This window comes from Strongylocentrotus purpuratus, unplaced genomic scaffold (assembly GCF_000002235.5).
Source record: "Strongylocentrotus purpuratus isolate Spur 01 unplaced genomic scaffold, Spur_5.0 spur5_scaffold_11, whole genome shotgun sequence".
Classification (NCBI taxonomy): domain Eukaryota; kingdom Metazoa; phylum Echinodermata; class Echinoidea; order Camarodonta; family Strongylocentrotidae; genus Strongylocentrotus; species Strongylocentrotus purpuratus.
Genome location: NW_022145596.1, coordinates 24926232 through 24947031, shown reverse-complemented (window position 1 = coordinate 24947031; position 20800 = coordinate 24926232). Strand labels below are relative to the sequence as shown.

At 38.5% G+C, this 20800-nt stretch overlaps 1 protein-coding gene across 1 annotated transcript; it reads right to left on the bottom strand.

The window, feature by feature from the left end:
- Positions 1 to 9343: 9343 nt before the first annotated feature.
- LOC579992 (iduronate 2-sulfatase) lies at positions 9344 to 19247 on the bottom strand. The gene is made up of 7 exons (XM_780077.5): positions 19086 to 19247; positions 17073 to 17206; positions 15452 to 15629; positions 13504 to 13592; positions 11834 to 12286; positions 10838 to 10964; positions 9344 to 10062 (listed from the first exon to the last, which is right to left on the bottom strand). Exons 1-7 carry the CDS (start codon positions 19207 to 19209, stop codon positions 9365 to 9367), a joined length of 1803 nt encoding a protein of 600 aa, XP_785170.4. The 5' UTR covers positions 19210 to 19247; the 3' UTR covers positions 9344 to 9364.
- Between the last annotated feature and the right edge of the window lie 1553 nt (positions 19248 to 20800).

Below are 20800 nucleotides of genomic sequence, written 5' to 3'. Positions count from 1 at the left end.
CATTTTGATTAATATTCTGAATGTGATGTAAAGTCAGTATGATATAAATTGCATAATTTTGATATGTACTACTTCTGGTATTGAGGAAAAAACCTATCTTATGTTAAAACAATATGGGATATTCATGGATCTCGCTATACCTGCAAGCGAGTGAATCGAGAGAGGAAATGGACACTTTAATATCTATAAAATGTTATCTCCTCATGAGAGTTCCCAATGTAATATATTTTGGCAACTAGCGATTTCTGATACCTTTTTATGAAGATGATATTATACCAAAATTTATTTTTTAATATAACTAAAATATAACCCGGTTGAAAAACGCTAGTGTGCTATTGAGGGGGCTGATTGACCAGGCCGGAAGGGGATATACACTTTGCCCCTTTAGAGTGGGAAGATATTTTGCCTTTTCATTTCTCTCTCTTTTCCTGTTTGCCTTCGACCTTTCATTCCTATTTACATTTCTTATTCTCTGTTGTAAACTACCTTAATGACGCAGATCGAACCCCAAAGCATTTAGCCATTTTTTCGATAATCGTTAAATGCACCTCTTTCAATAGATTTTATTTAGGATTCTGCACGTTGTCCCCACGGTGTGGATTCTCATTATAGTATAATCTTTGAAGAGCATTTTCGAGCAATCTCATGTTTATTTTTTCTTCATCTATTCTTTCGCTCTCGCCTCTTGTTTTTGGGACAGTTCATGGGGGGGAGCAAGTACCCAGGGATGCCAGTTAGAATTGATCAGAGGGCATGAACATCACACAGAATGAGCCATTTTGTACACAAAAAAGCCTAAACTATGACCTGAAATTAACTCGCCCGGGCCTGAATTCAGGCTTTTGACTGAAAACTGGCATCCCTGAGTACCACACTGAGAAGTAGTTGTAGTTGATGTAGTATTATTATTAGTAGTAGTAGTAGTAGTAGTAGTAGTAGTAGCAGTAGTAGTAGTAGTAGTAATAGAGTACCCTCATCATCATCATTTGCAGGGGAAGGGTTGAATGTAGTGATCTTTTTGTAATTAAACAGCCACAATGTTCTTTGAATACGAGTTATAACAAGTTCAACCCCGCGCACCCGTCCTGTTTCATCTCTTGCTTGACACTATGAACATGACGGACAAAGAAAGAGGACAAAATATACAGTTCCTCATTCTACCCTCAACAATTGCTATGGACAAGGGAACATCCCTTCACCACTATTATGTAAAAATGTGTAGAACACATTTTTACATAATTCCCGTGAAGGGATGTTCCTTTGTCTACCACAGCAATCGTTGAGGGTAGAATATGGAACTGTATATTTTGTCTTCTTTCTTTGTCCGTCATGTTTATAGTGTGATCCCCTCTATAACCACCCCACTTCTCCGTCTCTCTGTGTGTCTCTCTATCAATTCTCTGTATCACTCCCGGTCGCTTTTCTTCATTTCTCCCATTTTCTCTCTCTCCCTTTTAACCCCCTCTCACACTATCTCTACCCCCTTCTCTATTAATTCATCTCCCTCTTCTGATAAATATATATATATATATATATATATATATATTCTCTCCACCACAGCAACCATCCTCATTGAAACATTTATCTTATCAATGTTCTCCTCTCATCTCCCTGCAATTTGGGAGTAACAACTATACTCATATCAAATGAATGAGACAAGACGAAATGAGTTATACCATGTAATTTAAAAACAGAAGTAGTATATCGCAGTGTTCCTCATTGTGTTACAACATTTGTGGCACAACTGAATTTGATGGCAAGTGTTAGTATGATTTTCATAATTTTAAATATATAATCTAGTTATTATTTACTCATCATTGACGATAATTCCCCGATTTCACAGAATATATATAAAACATTTACCAACTCTATGTTTTACTTAGAAATTAATACAACTAATTATTTGGTTATAGTCATGACTTTGAAGGTTACCTCAAGTTAAATATCAATGTCTCTATGTTATATTCATGTGTGTGCGGTTGGGTGTGTTTGTTTTGCTTTGGTTTGTAACACATTATCATTTTTTCGGCTTCAGTTGTGAATTGTATTTGCTGTATGATTTTTACAATAATGCTACAACATATATTTAGGGGTACATGTTCATGATTTTTTTGTATTGCAACTGGAAGGATAAATAAAACCTGATAGTACTTAAAAGGGTCTGCAATGTCAGACTATGATTTATCTCAACATTGCTTTGTTTGTAGATCTGTTCTGGAACTGACCTTTTCCTTCCTGGGCAACATTTAGGTAACGTTAAGATAGACACAGTTCGTAAAGTTCACCATTATAATTATCGCATGTACCAATGTATTACAAGCTTTTGGACCTTTGTGCCAACAAATGTACCTAGCTTTGAGCTGATCTATATAAAACACAGTGTTCTTTGATTCAGTCATTAAAGCAAGGTCATTAAATTACTGAAGTAAGGATGATGATCAATATAAGTATTTGGATAATTATGAAAAGTCCTTATATAGATTTACAAATGACTTAGAAAGGCCTAAAAATGCCACAAGACATTGGACTTGTCTTTGTTCTTAGCTCTTGTAATTGAATATACAGTATGCCTTAATCAATCATACAACATACAGTGTATATCTCATGGAACAAAAATACTAGATGCATGGTTTCATTATCGATTATACAGTGCGTCCCAGAAAAACGAAACCGAGAAGTATCGATGTTTTATCATAACTTAATCACAACCATAATTAATGAATGATACATATTTGGAAAGCTTAGAGTCTCCTCTTTCAGTTGATGCTACTCACGTTATGCATATTTCACGCATGAGTGATAAAAAGCAATTTGAAGGAAGGAAACCAAAAAGTAATTTGGCGGGTGGTATCTGAATTTCAAAGAAAAATTCATATTTCCAGAAAGTTCATTTTCTGCTCTTTCACACGATACCTCAATCAAGAAAAATGAGACAGGAATAACAAAGTTCTGTTTGTTTAAAGTAGGCCTTACATTTTCATAATTTTAACAAACGAATTCGTTTTCACTGGGTGCCTGCCGTAGCAAAAAGCAGATTTGATAAAAGACTTAACTCCGTTTCGTTGACAATCAGCCATGCAATGAGACTCTCGTCTACGGCTGATTGTCAACGAAACGGAGTCGAGTCTTTTGTTAATTTGTAATAATTTGGTCTTATCTAACAATTCAGCGGCCTTTCACTTTTTCACCGCAGACGATGCAGACGAAAACTTAAGGGGAAAAATACTTGTATCTTCACACAAGGTCGTTGGTCACAAAATTCGGCTTCGGAGAATCAAAATCCACTGAGACGTTTTATTGTTAAAGATGCGCCGCACACAGGACTTAGTAAAGAACGGTTTAGTGAAACTGAAACACCAACAGGACGTCAGTAAGACCCGTCTTAGTGTATGACGCGTCGCATCGACACTAAGTCCCGTTACACTCAGTACTGTTTAGTGAGACAGGCCCCACGAAGTTAGCCACATGTATTGTAGGCCCTGCAATTTTCGTTGCCTCAGTATCACTAAGTACCCATTTACACCTGAGGGACAAATGTGGGCAAAACACCTTGTCCAAGGATGCGCGCACTGAGCATCTGAATTGTCCAAGGCCAACATGAGTATTCTTGTTTGGCATGCATGTAATCAGCTGATTCCTGACATGTCAATTCAGAAGAAGACTAAAGATGACAGAGACATTAAACATCTTTGTAAGTTCTGTGGTATAGACAACATGAGTGGAAAAAAGAACTCTGTCCTGCATATGGTCAAGAGTGCAGGAAGTGCCACAGGCCAAATTTTGCCAGAATGTGCAAGCTAGTCTCGGCCAACAGCCCAGATAAATGAAAAGCCAAAAGAAAACAGTACATAAAATGACAAGATAAACCAGGTGGGCATACTGAATTCTTTGTTGAGGTTGTCCATGCAGAAGATGATGGAGACTGGATGATTGATCTGGAAGTGGATGATAGAAAGCTGCGTTTCAAGTTAGATACTGGGGCACAGTGTAATTATTCCACAAGTTGTACAAGAGGAGTTGAGAGCCCTAGCTATCACTAGGTCTCGTGCTCGGCAAGTGATTGTACTCAGGACACAAGATCACACCCAAAGGAACAACAAACTTCCTTTGTGAGCACAAAGATGTGTATTGCAACCTTAAATTTCAATTTGTCGAACAGCAGGTGCAACCAGTTCTGGGATGGAAAACATGCAGAGAACTGAATTTGATCCAACGTATCCTTTCGAAACCAAGCTGATGTTCTGACCAGATATGAGGACGTTTTTCAAGGACTGGGTTGGTTGTATGCCAGGGGAGCAGAGGATCAAAGTGATGCCAAACCATGCAGTGGTTCAGCCCCAAGATGAGGCCATGTGGCACTGCATGAAAAGGTCAGAGAGGAACTACATCAAATGGAAAGTCTAGGAGTATTTCAAAAAGGTCAAGCAACCAAGATGTCATTTTCTGGCCTGGCATGAATGCTGAGATCGCGTCAGGTTGAGGAGTTACTCGGGTCAACATATCACAGTGTTAGGAAGCAAATAGGTTCCAGTGAAATAAAAGAGGCAAGAGGTTGTGTTGCCTCTATTTGTAGTGAAGTGCAAGAAGCCTGCATTGTTGGGTTGAAATTGGCTTCGTTACATCAAGCTAGATTGAAATGAAATAGTCAACGTCGAGTCCAAGTCAACGTGGACATGAAGACGACAGAGGATTTAAGCAAGGAGTACCCGCGGGTATTCAGTGAGACAGGAGACTCGATAACTTGATTCAAGGCGAAAGTGCGAGTGAAGAATGATGCTCATCCAATTCAATGCAAGGCACGACTGATGCCTATATGCATTGAAAGAGAAGGTTTTAAGAGTTGAAAAGGCTAGAAAGCCAATAGGTAATCACTAAGGTTAAAGGCAGTGAATGGGCAACCCCTGTAGTAGTTGTCCCCAAGTCATATGGGAGTGTAAGGCTGTGTGGGAATTATAAGGTAACAGTAAATCAGTTACTACAAGGTAATATGCCAGATACACTATAGCTATGGCAGAGGACTTGTTTAGTTGCCTAAGGGGAGGGGGGGGGGGAGACAGGTTTTCTCAAAGATGGATTTAACCAATGCCTATCTTCAACTAGAGATGGACGATGAGTCAAAATCTCTGTTGAGAGTCAAGATAGTCATGATCCAGACTTTTCCAACATGTCTACCATGCTTAAGAAACTGTTTTGCGAGGATGAATTCATCTCTGCCCTGGAGAGGTGTGTGGAGAAGATCCTAGCCAAGCGGCTTCAGGCCAATGAAGACCGGCTTGATAGGCAGGAAGGTGAGCTCATGGAGTTGCGGAATCAGCTAGATAAGAAAGAGGCTGAAGTTCAGTCCTTTCACTCTCGATGAATAAGCTGTCAGAGGAAGTGGATATGTTCAACATGCGGGCTAATGATCTTGAGCAGTACAGGAGGAGGAATTCTGTCCGCATATTTGGCGTTCCTGAGTCGAAGGGTGAGGTCACTGACCAACTTGTGATCAAGGCCGTGTCTGATCACCTTCCATGCGAAATTTTGCCTTCTGATATTGATCGGTCACACCACTCAGGCAATCCTCGTCCTGACGATAAGAAGCCCCGCCCCATCCTCATGAAATTCACTCCGTACAAGTAAAAGGCAGCCATGATGAAGGATAGGAGACGTCTGAAGGGTTCTGGAATCTCGATCCAAGAGGACCTGACTAAGACGAATCACCAGATCCTGATGAAGCTTACCAACCAACCTAAAGTTGAGGCTGCTTGGTCCATCGACAGGAGATCATGGCCGCCTTAAAAACCAGTGAGGAGGAATTTCTATGAAAAGGGCCTTCTCTTCCCTTCGACAAGTTTCAACCTTGTAATGAGTTGAAACATTCTTAAATACCTGGTAACTCTTTATCAATCCCAGAGGTTTTGCACCGACTCTTTTTCTGAACATCTTTCTTGCTTGTAAGATTTTTTTTTTTTTTTTTTTTTTTTTACATATTACACATGTATCCATTGATCTTTTACTTTGTATTTAGTGTTGTGTGTGTGTTGATATGGGTGTTTATGTGTGTATGTGTGAAGGCTCCTCCTCTACAATTTGATCTGTTTACTTGTTTAGTCGTGTCCAAATTCAGAATATAGTTCACCTAGTACTCCTTTGTTTTAGCAATTACGTATTTCGCCTTTTGATGAATTGGTATCTCTTAATTGCGTAATATTTATGTTTAAATGTCAATCACTCCAGTATACATTTTTGACTAAAGTAACTAATGTGTTTGTGGAAAACTCTTCCATCCATCATTATCATACTCGTCAGAGTAACCTTATCCATCAGTCGTACGCCAGGACCCATACTGCCTTAAAATCATTGAGAACTGTCTGTGTTAAAAAGTGGAATAAGTTACCCCATTATATAATTAGTAGTACTACATTGTCTCGGTATAAAATATCTTGTAAAAAACACCCTTTTGACAGATTGCTATCAGGTACATGAATGTATAAAACAAGATGAGGTAGCCATGTATGAAGTGTACGTTATGTGTGTGTGTGTGTGTGTGTGTGTGTGTGTGCGTTTGTATAGGGTGGTTTCTGGGGACAACCATCTGAATACACACCTTCTTTGTGGGGATACGTGTGGATCTGGGGATATCCCCAGAGGGAAAAACAACAAATTAATCAATTAAATCGATTTTATGAATGATAAATAGTGCCCTGTAGTGATATGAAGCCAGAGAAGATGGTCCGTCAAGGGATCTGCTCCAGAAGCTGGTCCTTCAACAAAAGCCCCAGCAAGAAAAAGGCAACGAATTTGCAATGAAAAGCAAATGAAGCAACCGAAGAAGCCAGGTCAAAGTGATTTCTGTGCCATTAGTGCTTGGGACTCAGCCAGTGACGATACGTGCAAAGATGAAATAAGTGATGATGACGAAGTTAGTGACCATACCGATACACATATTTCCTCTTCGGAATCGTATGTTCCGTCGTCATGTTTAGAATCTGAATCTCATGATAGCAGGAAATGGTGCTACCGTTGTCCTTGAGGCGCTGGAGATCCAGTCATGCATATCAAGTTAGTGAGGGCAAATGTGAAGAACATAATGACAAATCAGACCAAGAAGACGGAACAAGCCTTGACAATAAGGTGGCTATTACTGTGATGACAACCAAAAACGGGCACAAACGGTGTTATGATAAAATTGCCTAATGTTTCATGTGTAAAAAACCTCACAAAATACTCTCTGTACATCTGAAGCAGCATCCCAATAATACTTTGGTTGCAGAAATGCTAGCACTTTCACCAAAGTCGAGGAAGAGATCGAATCTCATCACAAGGGCCAGAAATCTTGGTAACCATAGACACAATGTTGAGGTTCTAGAAGAGGGGAAAGGAGAAATCATTGTTGTGCACAGGCCCACATGTACTGAAGACTCCTCACATTACAGTCCATGTGTGCAGTGTCTTGGGTGGTATTCAAGAAAAGAAATGTGGAAACACACCTGCTTGGAAAAGGATGAACGAAAAAAAGGAAAGAGAGGTGCAGTTCGTGCAGGACAGCAAATAATCCCATCAGCTCCTGGTATCTCTGAGGGCCCATGTAATAGGGTATTGAGTGGGTTGAAAGATGATCACATATCTCGAGTCATTTGAAGTGATCCATGCATTGTTGCACTTGGAAGGAAGCTGTGCTGCAAATTGGGTCACGACAAGAGCCAGGACAACTACTAAGGGAAATCTCCCAGCTTGTTATTGAGTACAGGAAATATGAAGGTAAAAGCAATGCTGGACTGAGAACCCTTGTACAACCAACTGAGTTCCTATTTGTCACAGAGGCAACAAGGAAGGTTGGTGGCTTTGATGAACACTTGCATACCTTCTCAAGTCCCAGTGTTGCATTGAAGCTTGGCCATACTCTCAACAAGGTTTGTCTGATGGAACTAGGTCATGCGTTGATAAGGGGAGATGAGACTGCTGAACACAAAGCGAAAGGTTTCTTGAAACTGCTAGAAAGCAAATGGAACGAGGAAGTATCAAGTCATGCTCTGCGTACTCTGAATGAAAGAAAGAAGAACCACATAAAACTCATCCCGTTAACCGAAGATGTTGTAGCCTTATGCAACTTCCTGAAATCGGAACTTAACTCAAAGCAACAAACATTGAAGAAACTGGCAAAGGTTTTGCTTTCACAGCTAGACCATTGCATTCAACAGAAGAGGCCAGGGAGAAATGTCCAAGATGACAATAGAGGATTATCATCACTTGCACAGGGGTGATTCAAATGTCTTCAGTACTGATATGCTGAGCAATTTGGAAAAGGAACTTCTGTCTTCTGTGAAGTAGCAGATTTAGGAAAGAGGTGTGCAAAATGAAAAGACTAGCTGGTCCTCTAAATGTGGTTGTTGACGCTAGCACAATTATATTCGACTCTCATATAGGGTTTCGGATTTGAACATTAAATTTGTTTACTACATAGTGTGAGTATTAATGGCAGTTTAGTTGTTATTAGGAATTTGTTATCACAATTATGTATCATATATAATATTGTTAAAACTTGTAGGCTAACATTAATTTTTAATTTTTGTTCAGCGATTAAGCGCTTTATAAATGTAATATATTATTATTATTATTATTATCAATATTTTACATACACACAGACATTGTGTACTCTTCGGAAGACGAATCATCAGAAGTCAGAGAAGATGATCTGTCAGCAGAAGCCCAAGAAGAAACCCCAGAAAATGAAATGAGCAATAAAGGTAAATCTTGTTCAACCAAAATAGTAGTAATATATATTGTTACATGCACCCACTTCATGTATTTTTATTTGTGATATCGACCTAGGTGGGGAAGCTCAGCGATACAGAACGGTGAGTGGCTACATCAGACAACATCAGAATCGATTGAAGACTGCAAGAGCCATGGCCGCTAAGCAAACGAAGGCTAAGCAATCATATCACCCTAAATTTGTGAGCTCCAAAGGATTTACCTCTCACAAATTGGAAGGCTAAATCCTGCACAACCTAATTTTCATACCCTTTACAAAAGTGAGCAGTGCTCACCCAAGCATGAATTATTTTCAGACTTTTTGGTGTCATATGAAAGTTGAGTTTATGAGCTTTCCATACATATAAAACTTTTCCCCAGAATCATATATTTTTTATTTGGCAGCCATTTCAAAAGTGTTTTTGGGGACGCACAGTATTACCTTGGCTCTAGTAATGAACATGGATTTGAGTGATTTGGGGGATTTAAATTACAATACACATATTTAAAAACTTCCTTAAAAATATTGCATTAATAACGATCCCTTTGTAGCACACTTTTAAAAAAAAGGCAAGTTAGAAAAAGCAGCAATATAGGCATATATAGTCATTTAGTATAAAATTTAAATTTAGACAGGCAAGGAATCCCTCCATCCACGCATGAGCTTTATGTGCAAGTCCTGGATTAAATCTTGATAGTCTAGACTGTCAGCTACATTGTCGTCCTCAAGTGGATCTGTGGCCAACACATAAAGCTCCCTCGCATGAACATCCTCCCAATCCCCCTGGAAAATGGAATGGTTGAATCCGATCCACTCTGTGAAATGGTAGTCACTAGTTCGCATGGAATATCCCATTATGGTGATGTTGACTAAATGGGGGAGGTCAGACTCGAGTGTTGGCACATCGCCTGGTCGTGGGTATTGACTGAAGGTTGCGTTCTTCCATCGGGTGTAAGAAACCCCTTTTCTACCAAAGCCTCTAGTGATGAGGGGTGCAAAGCTTACCCCTTCCGTGCAGAAATCAACCTTGAACGGATTTGGAGGGCAAGTACTTGGCACTTGGAGTCCAGCTAATTCGGCAAGAGTTGGGAACATATCTACCAGTTCGACAAATTCATTCACGACTTGTCCCTCTTTGAGAACACTAGAATACCTCCTTTCACCTGACTTTTTATTCTTGAGTAGATCCTTCAGAGGAAACTTCTTTGTCCTCGGCTGTTTTTGCACATCTGTAACTCCCGGTACATGAACCATGAGTGGAACACGAGTGGCCAATTCAAAGTTAGAGAACTTGCACCATTCTGAATGCTCTCCTAGCTGCCATCCTGTCAAAAAATAAACACACAACTTAAGCAGAATCTGATAAATTTTCTGGGAAAACATTTCTTCTAACTTTGGCACAGAACCATGCCCAATATATGAAATGGAGTTTGGTTTGGTTTGGTTTTATTTTCCGTATAAAAATTATACAATTTACAAATACAATACAAATCAAGAATTAAAAACGGCTGGAATGCTCTATTCAGAGCCATTATTAAAACGGCTCTGTTCTTCCTAGAGGTCCAGGAGTGCTTGGTACTGGTGAATCTTTATTGAGCCTGCTAAATACAAAAAAGTACTACATTCATTTTCCACAAACCTAAGATCAAGATACAGAGAAACCTGTATATAGAGATCATTCAACTAAGAGAGACAAGAAAATGTGGTCGTTATAATTATGCAGGTTGTCACTATAGACCCAATGTTCATGAGATAAAAAAGATGCCACTGTTTACCTTAAGACTCAAGAAGTCTAATCATTTATAAACCCATTGCCAAACTCCTGGGCCCCTTTTCATGAAACTTCCTATAAAAAACTGAGTTAAACTAACTGTTATAAGCTACTGAAATTATTGCATTTGATTTGTTATCAAATTTAAACTTGTTATTAGTTTTATGAAATGAGGCCCAGAACCAGCATAAAGGTTATTAAAATACAGACAGAAAACCCCTTCCCTAAGAGAAGATATATGAATAAAACAAATACTATATAATGGAGAAGAAAATTGGCATTATTCTCGACAAATTCAATTAATTTTGTGAGCAAATTGTTGTACATACCATGGTCCCCAACAAAGACAATAATGGTGTTGTTCGCAAAGCCGTTGTCTTCCAAGCCCTGAAGCAATCGTCCCATCTGGAAATCTGTGTATGTGGCAGCGGCATAGTAGCTCTGCCTAAGTAAATACTGACGTATGGAAAGAATACAAAATATATTACCTGATACACATTACAATGACAAAGCATATAACTTACCATAATAATATCAATAATACTAACAATAGTCATATTTGTAAATCGCTTACTAAAAGTAGTATGTTTTTATTTTACATTCTTATTTTCATTACCACGGTAGATTCAATGCTAATCTGCACATGATAGTGCATGTGCTCTGCACCCTGGGGAGTATTCAGGCCAGGCGCTGTTTTACAATTGCACACATACCACATACTCCAACGTTAGCATTAATGTTAGCATTCTACCGGTACCCGTTTCACACTAGGGTGGAGAGTAGTAAATAAAGATAAATGTCCTGTCATCTGACATTGCTGTGCCTTGAAAAGGACTAAAGGAATTATGTCCCATTTGCAGGCCAACAAAAAAAGAAAACTTCCAACAGCATAAATGAAAAATAATACTAATTATAGGTCTGCTATAGTTACAATTGAGTTCTAAATTCTAAAAGGAGAGTAAGATTATTTTATTTCAACTCCACATTAGTTCTATATTTTATAGCTAGAAATTCTAGTTTACATTGGGTGACAGCAGTGGGATTCGTACTGAAGCCATCTAAATGACTAACGCCTGAAACCAATGTAACACAGAAACTAATTGAGACTACGGCATCATTTAATAAAACTGTAATAATTACATGTTTGCTGAAATCCCACTGAAGCGTGTATTAATTTTAAAACAGATGTTTCATTGGGATTTCAGCGAACTTTTACTTGACAGTTCCTTGAAACAATTACCCTAACTTTTTGTCTTCTTCTTATGTCAGTGTATGTAAGAGGCAAATAGACGAGATCATAAATATTCCCCTCCTTTCTTACTTACATGATAAGGTCTAGGGATAGGACCATAAGGGAAGCTGATATTGAGAGCACCAATGTCATCCCGCTCCATTAGGCTTGTGTAGGGCTCAAATGCCACCGGTGGTAACTTAGGAGGCAGGTCAGGGTTGGGGGCAATCTCCACCTCTTCAAGGGGGTAGAGAGCACGGTACTCCTGGGGGTACTTGAAGGGAACATGTGGTTTATGGTACCCCACGCCCAGAAAGAAGGGCTGTGAGGTATCCTTGGTGTGCTGGGAGCCACTCTCTTTTGAGGCAGACTTGCGAGATGGTGAGGAGGGTGAAAGGGGTTGAGGTGACCTTGAGGCAAATTGTTGGAGAAGGTCAAGGGCGTGGTCGGTACTTTGAATGTCAGGGAGACTCTGCAAGGGCATCTCTGTGACATTGACAGGACATATGATGTTCTGATGAAGAGTGCCATCCATGTTCTTGCATACCTGTTTCCAACAAGATAAGAAAAAATGATAGCATCACACTAATACTGGTGGCAGCGGTGGGATTTGATTAGTTACTGAATTGGAAAAGCACTATATATGAAACAAGAGTAATTATTATATACCTCACTTAAGTAATCCAGCAATCTGATTGGTCGAAATTGCATTCATAAACTTAAACTGTTCCCGAAAATTCCCGGTAACCATGGTTAAAAAACAGTTCAAAATCCCAATAACCATGGTTATTGGGAAAATAGGTCAGTCTCCATGGTTACCCCATAGGTTTACATGTTAAAAAATGGTCTGAGCGATCGAGGATACCGTACGTGTGCGAAGAATTGGTCGGTAATTTCAATACAATTGAATCTCGATCGATCTTACCGACAATTTTATCTTGCATTGTTGACATTAAGACGAAAATAAACTTCCAAAAACAAAAAACATCTGCCGATAGATCTTGATCTAAATTCGTGCCAATATGCATTGCAAAAGTAAAAGAAGGGCCTGTTTAATGGAGCAGCCGCGAAGCTTCCACCACGCGAAGCCGTTTTCAATCCATTTTAATGTATATATATAAGAAAAAACTGCAACGTATGGTAACAGAGCGCGATAGCCTAGCGGTTTAAGGCGGCGGTTTTCGATACATCACCTTTGGTACGCAAGAGATCGAATCTCATCTTCGACAAAAGTTTTTTTTTTTTTTTTTTTTTTTTGGCATATAAAAGTATTAATGACTGCTTTAATATTCGAGAAATAGTTGTTTTTATACGCTCAAGGGAAGGTTAGAATTGTGCTATTGCCCCGAGGCGTGCCGAGGGCAACAGCCCAATTGTAACCTTCCCGAGAGCGTATAAAAACAACTACTTCTCTCAAAGCAGTCATTAATACTATACTATTAAACAATTATTATTCAAGTTAAATGTGATTTATCTAAAAAAGCATCACGTCTATATGAGTTTGGATTATATCCAACACTTACACAGTACACAGTCACAACATACCCTCTAAATTTCCCTATATCCCTCTAAAAGCCTCTTGAACATTTTCAACTATATATTTTTTTTCTTCAAGGAGAGTTTGGAAGGTTAAGAACAAGACTTCCTGTAGGGGATGTTTTAGTAGTCCCGGGGGGGGGGGGGGGGGGGCATAACTTGCAAGCCCCACAGCATTGGCTGCAAACCTGGCCAAACAAAATGTGGTTTATTCTTTACTAATCATACCTTAGCTCTCTTGTATTCCTGCGTTGGAGGATGCCATGCTTCTACAGACCAACTGTATGGGTAGTCATCGGTTCCATTTGAAGCTTTACCTGTATTGAGATAATGACACTTTAAAATATTCTAGTTCCTTATTTGAATAGTTTAAAATACCAATATCTCATTTCAAGTCTATTAGATCTTAAACACCTCTTTGCAAGGAACCACATACTTTAAATGATGAATGAGTATTTGTCAGATATCCGGAGCCTTTAATGCTTTCATGCTCAGTGCAGAAAGCTGCAATTTCCCCATAATTTCTACTTGATCTTTGATATGTTTTGACCAAGAAAGAAAAGCTTGTCTTTCTTCCTGAAATTCAAGAGAACCTGATTCGAATTGGGATTTTTGTCTTGGAATATTGCAATATTTGCTGCATGAAAAACAAAAATTAGAGGTAGATTGAAAGTGGAAAAGGTTTAGGATTGGAAATCATCCAAAAGGCCTCGTAACAAGACAAATGCCACCGCGTCTCCTATATGTCTTAGCCCTAAATTCAGTATAGGAAATGTATGATATTATTCATGACATATCATATTAAAAACAAAAAGTCTATGATTAAATGTCAACTGACGACTATGATCTTGACCTACTGGCCCCAAAATACAATTGGATCATCTATACTAATACTGTCACCATGTTTAGATTTTGAGATAGCAAGGCTAAAAACCTTTAATTTCATAAATTTACTTCTGTAACCTTTGACCTACTAACCAGAAATCTAATTAGCTTGTCTTCCGAATGTTGATACAACATGTATACAATCACCAAGTTTGAACCCCATATCTCTAGTGGTTCATAAGATATTGCAATAGTAAGGCCTAAAAAAAAAAATTGATGACTTGGCGTAACCCGCCCGACCCTATTTTTATCGCCGACCCTACGCTTTTTTATTTTTTTTTATCCGATTGCGATTGCGTAAATATTGATATCGCAGTGGGGAAAACCCGGATGTTTGTTGCTTTCGTTCTGGGCTTTGCCGCGCCGTGTTTGGGCCAGCTCGCGCGCCGAGTGCAGCGGGCAGGTACGCCATAGTACCGCTAGGCGATTGTATCCCCAACATGGCGTCCTATGGCGTTCAGTTCACGGGTAAATTTGGTGCTCACTTTTTATTCAGCGTTCTTCGGAAGGTGGACATTGAAGCAACAATCGGAGAAATCGTTCAAGATCTGGCCGCTGATAATTTTGTGGTTAAGAACATCAAGGCATCTAAGGAAACTGTGGTCCGTTTTCTGATTTGCTGTTGTCTGAAACAGTGTCACTATTACAAGATTTCGGGTATCGATACATGAGGGTGTATGTACATGTACATGTATGTATGCAGGGGGGGGGGCCAGGTGTATGTATGCATCCCCCAGGTCCCAAGGTGATCAAGATTTCAACAATTTCTTGCTCACCGTTTGCTCACACAGTGTGTGTGTCCATATATGTGTGTGTGTGTGTGCGTGGAGTTATTTGAACATATTGTGGTCTACCCCTCTCATCAGATCATCCCCAAGGTCTGAGGACCTATCTACGCCACTGTATGTATGTATGTGTATAAATGGCTAATTTCATGTATGCAAATATAAGCAACAACAACAACAAACAAACAAAAAAACACAAAAAAAAAAAAAAAAAATCGCCCTACCTACCCTAATTTTCAGTGACCCGTTACGCCAAGTCATCAATTTTTTTTTTTAGGCCTAAGGCTAAAACCTGTAATTTCAAAAATTGACCTTTGTGTTGTTAGACCTTTGACCTATGTATCCGAAATCTTATCACATGATCATCATATGTTGTGACATGCTATCACCAGGTTTAAGCCTCATTTCTCTAAAGGTTCTTGAGATATGGGGGGGGGGGGATGGGAGGCATTTAAAAGGTGAAAAATCTTCTTGTTTCAATTCTTTTTTTCGATCATATTCTATACCTCCATGGAAGACCTTGCCAACTGAAGCAGTAAAGTATCCATTCTCTTTGAAGTGTTGAGGTAAGGTGGTGTAGTTTCCTGCTGCTTCTCTCCAGTAAGAGTAGAAGTCATAGAGCTTGGTGGTGTCTGGTCTCCTGCTGGTCATGAAGGAGATACGGCTCGGTCCACAGACTGCTTGCTACAAAACAACGACCAGAATAGCTTAAAGGCATCGTTTATTAAACAATGTTAAATCTGAGAAGCTGGGCCCTACGTGTTATCAGTGTCTGTGATATGGTGTAATATTGAAGCCCTAAAAAAATTACGCTTCAAAATGATCATGAAGTGCCTCAAAAAAGTAAAAATCTTTGAGGGACCGGTTTTTACCATAACGGTACTCATTTTCCCCAATATACTGTAGTGTTATCAAAACCGTTAGGAAAATGCAAAATGAAATTTCAATCAAAGATATCTTGATAATCAGACAGGCGATCGGCTTGTAAAGGTCATGGGATTCCTGAATGATTTAAAGGGATCCGGTAACTTTGTCTCAGATTCTGAAATAAAATTCTGGATTTAGCTCATGATGCAATGATAATTATAAACCTTTAGGTCAGTCAGGAACCCCATGACTTTTACAAGCCGATCGCCTGTCCGATTATCAAGATATTTATGATTGGAATTACAAATTTTGAAAACCGTTCGCCTGACGGTCTTCATAACACTACAGTCTATTGGGGAAAACGAGTATGGTATAACCGGTCACTCAAAGATTTTTACTTTTTTGAGGCACTTCTTGATCATTTTGAAGCGCGATTTTGTTAGGGCTTCAACGTTACACCATATCACAGACACTAATAACATGTAGGACCGTGTATCTCAGATTTAACATTGTTAAACGATCCCTTTAAAGGTTTATAATTATGATTGCAGCATGAGCTAAAAAATCAAGGATTTTGTTTAAGGATCTGAGACAAAGTTACTGGATCCCTTTAATAGAAGGTTAAGGAAGTGTGGCGTCGTACTGGCCAATATGCCAATTAAGGTTGCTGGTTCCAAACAATTTTGTGCTAAACAATGTGGAGGTGATCACAAGAGCCCCAAAACAACAAATTTGCCCTGTTTCAGCTTGTTACTTAAATGATTTCACAGTTAACCTTATGTGCAGGCTCTGTTGTTCAGAACCAGTAACCTGAACGACGAGTGAAAATGATGTTAACACTTCAGTACTCTATTAGTTCCTTTAGTGATTTGAGGGGGCATAACTAGCCCTTGCCCCCCCCCCCCACACCCTCTCCTATATAGCTTGGTAGTAAATATCATCTGCATTTCATGCCACCATAAAGTCCGTCCTTTTCACATTTTGACATTTGAACCAAATAGACTACTGAAAATATGATAACCTTTCTTGTGTTAATAAACAAAGAACCGTGAAATTACCACATTGTCTCAAGGATCATATGTAGATATCTCTACAGGCAAGGACTGTCTTTGTTTTAACAGTGAGGGTGTGTTATTTTCTCAGCCGATTGGGCGTGCCACACGGAAACAGTCCAGGCAGTGGACTAATATTTAGGCTGCTCATGACAAATCTGTGTTAAAGGTACACTTTTTACCGACTGTGATTGGAATCAATTCTCACCTGAACCATTGCATGTTGGAACACTGCAGATTGCGCCGCAAGGTTATCAATATTAGGAGAAAGAATGGGACCCCCATAGCTGTTGAGAGAAGGTCGAAGGTCATCCACCACAATGAACAGAACATTGGGTCTGCCTGTAAAGAGAAGTTAATAATATGGAAAATCATATTGAAAATGCAGATCTATAGATAACCCCCTCCCACCACTGCCTGGTCAGAAATTCGTTATGTGCCGACTGTGTTACTGACTTTTTTCTAACAATGGAATTTTGTACTTTCTAGATTCTACAGGTGTATCATTAGTATTGGGGAAAAGTAGGGAGTATAGTCCCACCTCCCTGGGAAAAGGTAGTTTAAATGGCAGGTGACTGTGCTTTGTGAATGTTCACCCTTTTACATTCTCCTTGGCAGACATACCGTATGCATGTATTTCATATATTATTACATGCACACACATATCTATGGAATCAGTGTAAAAAATACATGGGGGCTCAGGGCGAAATAGCCCCCGAAAATCAGAAAAGAGCCCCTTTAAATTAATTTGCATAGAGTTCAATGCAAAACAAATTTTAGAATGTTATTTTATGCAGGCAAGATTGAAAAGTAGCCCCCCAAATTTTTTTCTTTTTTTTTCCTATATGGAATCCATATCTAGAGAGAGAGAGAGAGAGAGAGAGAGAGAGAGAGAGAGATATTTATAAATATATAGTCCTTTTATGAGAAATAAAAAATGCAATAGTTAAAAGGACACAAAATTGTCCTGCTAATGACCATGCATGTATGTATACTTAATGACTCTCTTTTTCACTCCAAATTTCTGTTCAATGACACCTTCAGTAAATCTATATACATATCATATACCAACTTGTTATATTATCAGGACATCTATATATACCCTCATGGTGTATTAACTGGACATCATAAAAACTGATATATTAATCCTAATCCTAACCCTAAATTAAGAACAATATAACTAATTAAACTAATGACTAATGATTAAACCTATTGTTTCTTGGAAGGCCTTTAAGTTTCCTCTGCCTGCAAACGTAAGTAGAGGGCAGTACTTCTTTTGTTCAATCGTTAACAGGATACGAACATGTCCTGCTAATGACCATGTCTACTTAATGACTAATTTGTTCACTACATATATGTCTGTCTATAATGAGGCTGTAATTATTCAATTCAATTCAAATTAGGTTTTATTCAATCTCGTCAAAAAATCCAAAGACTAAAAAATGCAAGTTTACATCAAACATACAATCATATAAAAAAGCATTCAAAAACATATACAGTGCATCCCAGAAAAAACAAGACCGAGAATTATCGATGTTGTATCATAACTTAATCACAATTATAATCGATAAATGACACATATTTGTAAAGCTTAGATCCTCCTCTTTCATCTGATACTACTCATATAATGCATATTTCAGGCATGAGTGATTTACATCAATTTGAAGAGAGGAAACCAAAAAGTCATTTGGCGGACGGAAAAGGGATAATTCTAAGTAAGAGAGAGATATCATGAGTATTTTATCTGTTTGTAGGCCTATGTTTTATGGGGATCAAGAGACAAAAGAGATAAAAGAGAGAGAGAGAGAGAGAGAGAGAGAGAGAGAGAGAGAGAGAGAGAGAGAGAGAGAGAGATCTGAGTGAGAGTGAGAGCGAGAGGGAGAAAGAGAAAAACTTTTAAAAAGGAAGGGTGCAAAGTAAGAGGGAAATGGGCGAAGGAGCTCTAAGCGAGAAGAATATTTAATCATTAGAAATGTGGGCCTTCTCGTATTTAAAGCTAAAGTAAGCCACTACTCAATCATTGGTCATCGCGTGTGTACCCACGCCCACACAGAGTAACACACATAATTTTTGTTTTGGTTCAAGTCTACAAATCTAGACTACAATTTTTTGAACGCTACATGATCATGCCAGTTTATAGTACATGCAAACATTCGCTGCACTGCCTAATAAATAATACTTATAATAGCGAACTTTGTAATGGTGCGATTTGTTCGCTTACCTGTTAAATTGTCTGAGTGAATGGGCAAAGATGCTGAGACCCACTGATAACATCCCGTGGGCATACAGAGAAAAATGACTAGCCATAGCTTTAGGGAGCTAGGGGCACCACTCTCAACATTCATTTTACTAGAAATGACAGTCTTCAAGTGTCCTCAAATAGGCAAAACGAAAAAGAAAATTCTAATAATGTTTGCAAGAGGGTAACTGTAGGAGGGCCAAAGTACATATAAACATATATGTATCTACATAATATTTAGTTTATTTACATATATATACGTGTGTATATATATATATATATATATATATATAATATAAATTTATATGTATATAATATGTAGATCTACATGTCAATATATATATATACACATATAAATATGTGCATGCTCGTTTTATATTCAACATATATATATATTATATTAACACTGACGTACTTGTGGAGGGGAGGGGGTGGGGGCTGCTGCCTGATGAAAAAAATTCTACGCCGCCATAATAAAAAAAATATATAAAAAAAATAAAAAAATAAAGAAATTTAGGAAAAGAAGGAAAGGAGAAAAAGGAGAAAATATACTGACATAAAGAAAGAAGATAAAGAATGAAAGAAAAAAAGGCAATTTAATCCCTTTGATCACACATTTTCAACATCTACCATTTGCTTTTCTAAGGATTCCATTCAATAAATCGATATGCCTATACCTACCACTACTCGGTTACTGCTACTTATTAGGGCTGCCCCCCTCTCCACTCAGTGTTATTTAGGGTGTATGCATGTTCCCTCCCTTTGAAAGCACCCCCTATCTCCGGTGTCTAAAGTCAATACGTGCTAGATTTTTTAAAGCACCCGGACGCGTCATTTTTTTTCTGCGGCCAGATTGGGGCTTTTTTTTTAAAAAGAGGTCTTGATTTAACCCTAACCCTAACCCTTACCCTAACCCTAAACTTTCCCATGGGCTCAACACGCACCTAATTACCCCAATCTGTGCCGCAGAAAAAAATAACGCCACCCGGACCGGACTTTGTACTATGTTTGAATACTCCTTTACCAGAGATTTGGGGAACATGAATGCGGTCGGCCGCTAAGGGCTGCCAATCCTCCGTCTCCACTTTCCTCTGTTCTCTGTTTGAGTCTCTGTCAGATTTAGTTCCCTCATTTCCCTTTTAAATGATTTGAACTTATTTTCTTCTGCAACATACATATCAATTAACATTTCAGCGATAGGCCCACATATACAAAATATATCAATTTTTGTTCACGTGTACACAATACAATATTAACAAAAATATTGACATTAAAGCAAAATGCAATTAATAACATAATATATTATTCATTAAGAAAATCTCCTATCACATTTGAAAGCCTGAGCGTGATACTGATAGCCCGAGGTGGAGGTGGTGGTGGTGGGGGGGGGGGGGGGGGTGGATGGTTAAAAGAATAAATGGTAATGGTACATGCTCCTGATGATGATGGTGATGATGTTGATGATAATGATGATGAAAATGACAAATATGTTGATTTAAATATGTTTGACACAGACAACTTATATAGGTATAATTAAGGGGGTAATATAAAATATTGTGATGTATAGCTAGTTTACCAGGGTCCAGTGATATGGAATTCAAATATTCAATTCCTATAACAGCTCTTCAGTATCTGTTTTAGAAGGAAATATAAAGTATTTTTATTATATTGATTCAATATTAGGCTCTTTTGTTAGT